Source organism: Ipomoea triloba, chromosome 7 (assembly GCF_003576645.1).
Source record: "Ipomoea triloba cultivar NCNSP0323 chromosome 7, ASM357664v1".
Taxonomy (NCBI): Eukaryota; Viridiplantae; Streptophyta; class Magnoliopsida; order Solanales; family Convolvulaceae; genus Ipomoea; species Ipomoea triloba.
In genome coordinates this window covers 8,275,275-8,284,838 of record NC_044922.1, presented here as the reverse complement: position 1 = coordinate 8,284,838, position 9,564 = coordinate 8,275,275, and the positions used below count along the sequence as shown (strand labels likewise).

The 9,564-nt window shown below is 48.1% G+C and overlaps 1 protein-coding gene across 1 annotated transcript; it reads left to right on the top strand.

Annotated features, from left to right (window-relative positions):
- Window positions 1–294: 294 nt before the first annotated feature.
- Window positions 295–4,809, top strand: LOC116024064. Its single transcript, XM_031264968.1, has one exon. It carries the CDS (start codon window positions 295–297, stop codon window positions 4,807–4,809), a length of 4,515 nt encoding a protein of 1,504 aa, XP_031120828.1.
- The last annotated feature ends 4,755 nt before the right edge of the window (window positions 4,810–9,564 follow it).

The window sequence follows — 9,564 nt, the reverse complement described above, 5'->3', positions numbered from 1 at the left end:
AGGTCAGGTGATTTCCACAAACAAATGAACGCCCACCACCCACGCTCTTATGAAGAACTCATAAGAACGGCCAATCGGTACGCAGACGCTGAGGAGGCTGACAGGAGGAAAAAGGATGAGGAGGAAGGACGAAAGAGTGGGCGACCTGATAAAGCTGGTCCGCCCAGCCAGGCACCACGACCAAACCAACCACCCTCAAAGAAGGGAAGAGATGACCGACCTCGCCTCATCCCGTTGCGACATCTGACACCGCTGACTCACCCAGTTAGCGTAATCCTAAATCAAGCCGAAGACATGGGGATCGTGCAATTTCCGCAAGAGTGCATGAAAGTCTCCCCGAATGCGGATCAATCCAAGTATTGCAGATTCCATAGGCAGGTGGGCCATGATACCGATGAATGCAACATGTTAAAACACCAGATTGAGGAGCTCATCCAGAGGGGATACTTCAGACAGTTCGTCAAACGGTCAGGCCAGCAAAAGCCGGGCCAAAAGTCGAGCCAGCAACAACCTCCGCGTAGTTTACCAAAAAATGTTTGGAAGAAGGATGACAGCTCCGAACCGTCATCCTCGAGTGGTAAGAAAAGGGAACACGACCAAGTTACAGTAACAGATCTCTCTAACAAAGACACCGAAGAGCCCAGGAAACACAAGAAGCAGACCATACACTTCATCTACGGAGGTCCTGCAGGTGGAGACACACAAGCAGAGAGGAAGAAGTGGAGTCGCCAGTTATATGTAGGTGAAGTGGTCAGCCTTCCAAAGGGAAAAAAGCAGAGGAGGGAAGCCATTACCTTCTCTGACGATGACCTCCCAGAAGGTCCACTGCCTCACCGAGATGCGTTGGTGATCAAGATGGAGATCAACGACAGCATCGTGCATCGCATACTCGTAGACACCGGAAGCTCAGTCAACGTGATGTACTACGACGCTTTCACCAAACTGGGACTCCCCAGAAATCAACTCAAAGAGGTACGGACTCCACTTTCTGGTTTTACGGGGGATTCAATAGAGACGGAGGGATCCGTGGTACTACCGGTAGAGATTGGCGTGAGCCCCAACACCTCCAAGATAAACATGGAGTTCATTGTTGTGAAACTCACATGTGCCCATAACATCATACTGGGGAGGCCAGCTCTGGAAGCATGTGCCCATAACATCATACTGGGGAGGCCAGCTCTGGAAGAATGTGCCCATAACATCATACTGGGGAGGCCAGCTCTGGAAGACCTGAAGGCTAACATCATACTGGGGAGGCCAGCTCTGGAAGACCTGAAGGCGATAATTTCGATGGAGCACCTATGCATGAAATTTCCCACGCCATACGGGATAGGAGTTGCGAGAGGAGATCAAAGAGCAGCTCGTAGCTGTTACGTCAAAGCGTGCAAGAAAATTGGACAGAAAGATCTGCGGGTCCACACCATCGCAGAAAAAGTGCTGAGAGAAGAGGAGGGCTGGCCCCGCGCCGAGCCTGCATCTGAAACGGAAGACGTGGTGGTCGATCCCGCGCGAGCAGATAGGGTCGTAAAGATTGGCACTGGATTGGCACCAGAACTAAGAGCCCAGATAGTCGAAGTCATCCGACAGTTTAAAGAAGTTTTTGCGTGGGGTCCAGAAGACATGCCAGATATCAATCGAAACATTATAACCCATAAGTTAGCCGTGGACCCTACCAAGAAACCAATACAACAGAAAAAGCGATACATGTCGGCTGAACGGAGGGACTTTGTGAAAAACGAGGTGGTCGCGTTGACACAAGCAGGACATGTCAAGGAGATCTATTATCCCGAGTGGTTGAGCAACGTAGTCCTGGCCCCAAAAGGTTCCACGTGGAGAATGTGCGTGGATTATACAGATCTCAACAGAGCCTGCCCTATGGATCGATTCCCCTTGCCAAACATTGATCAGCTGGTGGATGAGACGGCAGGATGCGAATTGATGAGCTTCATGGATGCCTTCCGTGGGTACCATCAGATATTCATGCATGAGGAGGATGCTGAGAAGACCGCGTTCACCACCCCAGAAGGCATTTTTTGCTACTTGGTCATGCCGTTCGGCCTCAAGAACGCAGGCGCAACTTACACCCGGATGGTGGCCAAGTTGTTTGGGAAAGTGCTGGGACGAAACATGGAGGCATACGTAGACGACATGATTGTCAAGAGCCGTAGAGGTGTCTCTCATGTCAAAGACCTTAACGAGGTATTTTCTATTATGAGAAATTTCAATTTACGCCTGAACCCTAAGAAATGCACGTTCGCAGTCAATGGGGGCAAGTTTCTGGGATTTATGGTTACTAGAAATGGGATAGAACCAAACCCAGAAAAGGTAAAAACCATTCTGGACATGGAACCCCCGCGGTCCATCAAAGAAGTCCAAAGACTCAATGGTCGCTTAGCGGCTTTGGGTCGATTTCTATCTAAATCGGCCGAACGATCCCTTCCCTTCTTCCAGATACTAAAGAAGAATAAGGGGTTTGAATGGACCCCAGAGTGTCAGTCGGCCTTCGATGACTTGAAAAAATATTTGCTATCCCCACCATTGCTTGCAAAACCAGAGGCGGGTGAAACCTTACTCTTATACCTGGGTATATCACAGGGTGCGATCAGCTCCGTGTTGGTCAAAGAGGAAGGAGAGACTCAGCGTCCCATTTACTATGTGAGCAAGGCTTTACATGACGCAGAACTATGGTACACTGCCGTGGAGAAAACACTGTTTGCTGCGGTCACCGCCTCTAAAAGGTTGGCCCATTACTTCCAAGCTCATCCCATCCATGTACTCTCACATCAACCATTAGGGAGTTTCTTACGAAACACTAACTCTGCTAGGATGGCGAGATGGGCCATGCACCTCAGCCAGTTCGACATTGAATTCAAACCAAGGCCCGCCATCAAAGGTCAAGCCCTTGCAGACTTCATAGTGGAATGCACAGCCCGCGAGGTGACGGAGCAGGTGGAAAATGAAGATGGTAGATGGTGGACCTTGTCTACGGATGGCTCATCCAATAGTAAAGGTTGTGGGGGTGGAGTAGTGCTCATCACCCCAGAAGGATTCCGCGCTTACTATGCAATCAGGTTCCACTTCAAGTTATCTAACAATGAGGACTATGCAATCAGGTTCCACTTCAAGTTATCTAACAATGAGGCAGAGTATGAGGCCCTCCTCAACGGACTGCGGTTAGCAGAGGCAGAGTATGAGGCCCTCCTCAACGGACTGCGGTTAGCAGCAGCAGAGTATGAGGCCCTCCTCAACGGACTGCGGTTAGCAGCAGCACTACAAGCAGAAAAAATTCGCATCCGATGTGATTCTAAGTTAGTGGTCGGTCAGGTGACTGGGGAATATGAAGCTAACGAAGGGAACATGCAAAGGTACAGGGATGCGGTGCTGCGAACCTTGCGAGAATTCGAAGGGTATGAAATTCACCAAGTACCTCGAGAACAGAATGCTGACGCTGACATGCTCTCCAAACTAAGCACTGGGATCCCCGGTCACATTCGCAAGATTGCTCGGGTTGAGGATTTGGAGACATCCAGCATCGACATCTCATGGGTCTGCCCCGTGCAATCCAGAGAGCCATGTTGGATTGACCACATCACAAAGTACAAGAAGGATGGCACTTTACCAGCTGACGAGCAAGATGCAAAACTAGCAAGGTTGCGGGCACCCAGCTACGTGATATTGGAAGACAAGTTGTATAAACGATCCTATAATGGCACACTTTTGAAGTGTGTATACCCTGACGAAGCAGAGTTGATGATGAGAGAAGTCCACGAAGGAGTGTGCTCCGCGCATCAAGGAGCATACACCATAGCTCGACGCATCATGCTGCAAGGCTTCTTCTGGCCAAAGATGTTGAAGGATTGCGCAGAATACGCCAAGCGATGCCCTAAGTGTCAAGAATTCCAGACATTGCCAGGACGACCCGCGACCAACTACACTCCGGTGAGCACAGCAATTCCATTCTCAAGATGGGGAGTAGATTTGGTGGGAGCCCTGCCCACGGGCTCGGGAAGCCGGAAGTACATTATCGTGGCCATTGACTACTTCACCAAATGGGTGGAAGCTGAACCTCTGGCTAGCATCACAACAGCCAGGTGTAAAAAGTTTGTAGAGAAGAACATACTATGCCGCTTTGGCATCCCCATCCAAGTAATCACTGACAACGGACGTCAATTCGAAGGCAGAGAGTTCTCAGACTGTTTGACGGGATGGGGCATCAAGCACAGCCGGGTGGCGGTGTCGTACCCACAGGCGAATGGTCAAGTAGAGAATGCCAATAGAACCATCCTTGATGGTTTGAAGAGGAAATTGGAAGCAGTTGGCGGGGCGTGGGTTGAGGAACTGGACAGCATCCTTTGGACCTATCGCACAACCCCAAGGAGGGCTACGGGTGAAACTCCTTTCGCATTGAGTTACGGGTTCGAAGCTCGAGCTCCAGTAGAGGCGATGATACCAATTAGAAGGATGGAAGAATACGAGGCAGAGCAAAATGAGATCCAACAGGGAACCGATCTCAATTTCATAGATGAAAGGCGAGAAGCTGCGTTCTGTAGGATGGAAAACTACAACAGGCAGTTGAAGTCCTATCATGACGCCAAAGCTAAACCCAGGTACTTTCAAGTGGGTGATTATGTTTTGAGAAGAAGAGAAGCCAGTCAACCCTTTGAAGGAGGCAAGTTCGCGAAAAAATGGGAGGGTCCGTACATCGTTGACGAAGTGATTCGCCCAGGAACTTACAAGTTGACGACAGTAGGTGGCAGGTTGATTGATAGGATATGGAATTCAGAACACTTAACAAAGTTTTATCATTAGGAAGTCAAGTCCTGGTCTGTCCAGGTTGTCTTGGTCCGTCCACAGTGTTGGTCCGTCCAACCCAAATGAATAAAATTCCATTGTTTTTTATATAAAGAGGGGCATCATATAAGTTGAACAAAAAAAAAAAAAATCGAGGTCCCACCTCGGCACAATGCCGAGGTGAAACCTCGGCACACCACCTCGGCACAAAGCCGAGGTGAAGCCTCGGCACAACGCCGAGGTCCCACCTCTGCCGAGGGCAAAAAAAAATAATAAAATAAAAAAAATACAAGAAGATAATTCGAAAAAACAAAACAAGTGTTCAAAAAAACTCGAGTTTAGTATTCAAAAAAAAAAAAAACAATACAAGTATTCAACACACGAATAACTGCGAAACTAGTATTCAAAAAACAGTGCGAATGTGGATAGCAACGAAAAATAAATCAGATATGCTAAGCATCCTTCGTAGCAGTGGTGGGATCCTCAGCAGCGTCCTGGGCAGCGGTGTTGGTGTTGTCAGGATGATCAGACACTCCCGCATCATCAGCATCAACAGGGGATATGTCGTACTCCTCAGACTCAGGGTCGGGATTCTCCATAAACTTAGGCAAGCCCACAGCCTCCGGATCAAAATTAGGATTCTCTCCCTTAAGCACCGGATAAATCTGCTGCTGCATGGTGAACATTCCAAGGTCGAATGCTAGCTGAGTCTGTGCCTCGAGTGCAGCCCGACCCGCCGCGGACGCAGAAAACTCCTCTACAGCTTCTGGAGTGCTCATGAACTCCCGGACGTCATCCTTGAACTCAGATGACTGCTTGTACGTCTCTCGTGCCTTTTCCAGCTTGGTGACAGTAGCACGAGTCTCCTGGTGCCCCTTTCGCTCATCCTTCAGCTTCTGCTCTAACTTTGAGTGATCAGTTCTCCGTGTTATGTTCTCTTCCCTCAGTTTCTTCAACTCGGTATCCAAAAGCAGTTGGTCTTCTGCGAGTTTCTTCCTCTGCGAAAGAGAATCGCGGAGCATAGCTTCGTACTGCGAATGAAGACTGTCCCCTATCAACACAGACTCCATCGCCATTTTGCAATATCGCTCCCGTAGCGCAGCCAAACCCTGCTCTTCAAGAATTTCTGCATCTCTTGGGGTGACGAGGCTACGAACAAGCTCGGGGGCGTCAATAGTACCTTCTAAGAAGGATTTCCCGGGGAGCACATCCATACCGAGCCGGACCAAATTGGTTCGAATGCGTGGAACTGGCGAGGCTTCCCCTTTCTCGGGGGGCTGGGCAGACAATCCCTCGGGCAAGGGATCCACATCCGAAATTGAAGATCCTAGCTGAGTTGAAGATCTTGTTCATGGAAGCGTCAGGTTACAAGCTCCTCCACCAGATGTGGAGGCTTGACTCTTCTTTCCTTTTTTGTCAGTTTTGTTTCTCTTGGAAGGATACTGCCCACTTTGCGACAAGTACCGAGCAGCTGTTGACGATATAGCACCTTTCGACGACATAGCACCTACAAACAATTTCAAGTTATGGCAAACAGTTACAAGAAAACAGCATGCAAGAAACAGCTAAACACCGAGAGGGGTACCAGGTACGTCAAGGGCAGCTGGTCGGATCCTCTTAAACCCCAAATTCTGAAGCCACCACTCAGAAGTACTCTCGACAACCTTAAAAGGACCACCCTTCAGAAGTTTCTTGACCTTCCTAAGCATATCTGGACTCTCGTCTAAAGTTGGATGGCATCTAACTCGGGTACCCCATTCGACAGCAAAAGGAGAAGGGATACCTAGGGAGACAAAGAAGAACCTAGACTTCCAGTCCTTGTTGAAGGAGGGACGATCATCGAAAAGCTGCTTACGGGGCATAGAGGAGATACACACGAAACCCTTACCCTCTCTAGGTGCCCTCATGACTCTAAACAACGATTGGAAAAGACCTAAGGAGGGTTTCATTCGTTTTTGGCTACACACAGAAAGAAATCCTGCGATAACCTAGTGACCGTTTGGGGCAAGCTGACCTGGGGCTATTTCATAAAAATTCAGAAACTCGATCAGGAAAGGGTGAAGGGGAAACCTAAGTCCTACCTGCACGGACAACAGGTGAACACCAAAAAAGGAGGGCTCCGGGGGTTCCATGATGCTGACATCATGCCCAGGGAGGACAATTCTAACATTCCCACACACTAGACCTTAGATATCTTCTACATCGTCAGGTTTTAGACGGCGATAGGTACTCTCGATAAGTGAACTATCTATGGGGGAGTACGAGATCTGGCGCCTCCTCCTTTTACGACTAACAGAAGGGGCACCAGGAGACTCGTGCTACTGTCACCAAGCTGGAAAAGGCACGAGAGACGTACAAGCAGTCATCTGAGTTCAAGGATGACGTCCGGGAGTTCATGAGCACTCCAGAAGCTGTAGAGGAGTTTTCTGCGTCCGCGGCGGGTCAGGCTGCACTCGAGGCACAGACTCAGCTAGCATTCGACCTTGGAATGTTCACCATGCAGCAGCAGATTTATCCGGTGCTTAAGGGAGAGAATCCTAATTTTGATCCGGAGGCTGTCTTCTTCGGAAGGAGAGGAAGATAGAGAGGAGGTGTCTTCGGTGTCATCACCATGGGCCAATGCCTCGGTGTCACCACCATAGGTCAATGTATCTTCACCATCATAAGATGAAGATTCATTGTCAGAAGACTCCGAGCACGAATTTGAATTCGAATCCATAATAGAGGAACTAACCTGGTTATGGGTAGGCACAATCACCAACCTATCAGCACAACAGAAAGAAAAACGAAAAACAAAAACAAACTTATCAGTTCAACACAAGCAAAGCCTGAAAAAAAAAAAACGTACCGTGACAACGGTACCGTGACGACGTGTCATCAAAAGTCCAAACCACGTGACCTCGGCACGGTGCCGAGGTGGGAGTGCGTAAAAAAAAAAAATTTGAACTTACCAGGATAGTTGGGAGCAGGAATGCAATCGGTAAAGAAAGAAAGGTTGAGTACAAAAGAAGGAGAAGGGTTTTTATAACCCTAGGGTTTTGTATAAGGAAACCCAATATTCCTAGTATCAATGAGATTTCCTAAAACAATGGTGGCATATATTTTGCAAGTGGCATATATTTTGCAAGATTCTAAGGATTGTCTAAAAAGGTTATGATGATTCACATCCTGAATTATCCCAGATAGGTAGGGGAGATGAACCAAAAAAAAAAAAAAAAAAAATCGAAGTCACGCCCTCGGCCCAGTGCCGAGGCCACGTTCGTGACCTCGGCGCTGGCCGAGGTCGCGTCACGTAGCTTCGGCCCGTGCCGAAGTCACAACACCGTGACCAGGCACGGGGCTGAAGTTAGGAGGCCACGTTCGTGACCTCGGCGCTGGCCGAGGTCGCGTCACGTAGCTTCGGCCAGTGCCGAAGTCACAACACCGTGACCAGGCACGGGGCTGAAGTCAGGATAAAAAAAAAAAAAGGCAAAAAAAAAAACAAAAAAAAAAAGAGGGAAGGGAACGGTTCAAAGTAAAACATTTTATTTTATTCTAATAACATTCAATGCCATCACGCACTATTACACTTCAAACTACTAACTCCTACTCAAGACTCTAGGTCTTCGAGGACTTGGGATACTCCACTGCCAGAGGAAGCTCATCATCAGGCACAAGGACGATGGCCATACTTTCTTCCGCGGGAACTTGTTTCAGTTGCTTCACGGCATCCTTCTCTTCTTCCCCATCTGACGGAAGGGTTAGTGGATCCTCAACGGTATCACCAACTTCGTGCCCACGCTCCTTCCTCTGCTTCAACTTCTCACGTCTGGCCAGCTCCATCAAACGGAACGATCGGCGCCTCTTCGTCCCCGCACTTGTTTCAGCAGCACTTGCTCTCTTTGGACTCATGATGAACCCAGCTGAGCTAACGTAATGAGGAGGGGTGAAAGACACAGATTCCGAGAGGGTCCTTATATACATACGAAGCCAGCCCGTACAAGGAAACAAAATCGCAGGGAAATTAGGAAATATTCCACAGATCTGTGAAGTTTCCATTCGGTAAAATTTCCTTCCAGAATCCAACATACCAAATTTTTAGCACAAGTGCCAGGCTAATACTCCCTACCTACCTCCACCATTCTCGCTAGCTAGGGAGTGGGGGGCTGGTGACAGGGTAATTGGGTACCCTACCCGGAACCGTTGACCAAGGCAGTTGCCGTTCAAACTACCCAAGACACCTCACTCAACGGTCCAACTCCTTAGCATTGATGGCCAACGTTCAGCTCCTCAGCCTTGATGACAGACGTTCAGCTCCTCAGCATTCAACACCTCAGGTATTGATGTCCAACGGTCAGCTCTTCATCAATGCTCCGTTACTAAGCTGAAAGGAATAAAAAGACTCACAACCACATAATGGGGGGACTTCGGACGACACTTCTTACTGGACAACACATACTGAACTCTCTTGTACACTGAGTACTACGCTCAATATTGTATTCAAACATTACTCAAATAATATACCGGTAAACACATTATTACCGTCAGTGGGGAAACAAGTGGGATAGTAGAATCCCAATAGGCAGCCAACAAAAAGTTTTCAAAATTAAAAAATACCCCAATCAAAGAACTGCACACCATAATTAATCCTTTGCCTAATCTAATACTTACCATTAATCTACACCATCCATTATTACAATCCAATGCACAAATTTGTCTTTATCATCCTCCATAATGTATGTGTCCTCATTTGAATATATATATATATATATATATATATATATATATATATAT

Bases quoted from the DNA above. Each gene is read 5' to 3' on its own strand.
- LOC116024064 (XM_031264968.1), top strand. From the start codon at position 295: ATGGGGATCGTGCAATTTCCGCAAGAGTGCATGAAAGTCTCCCCGAAT.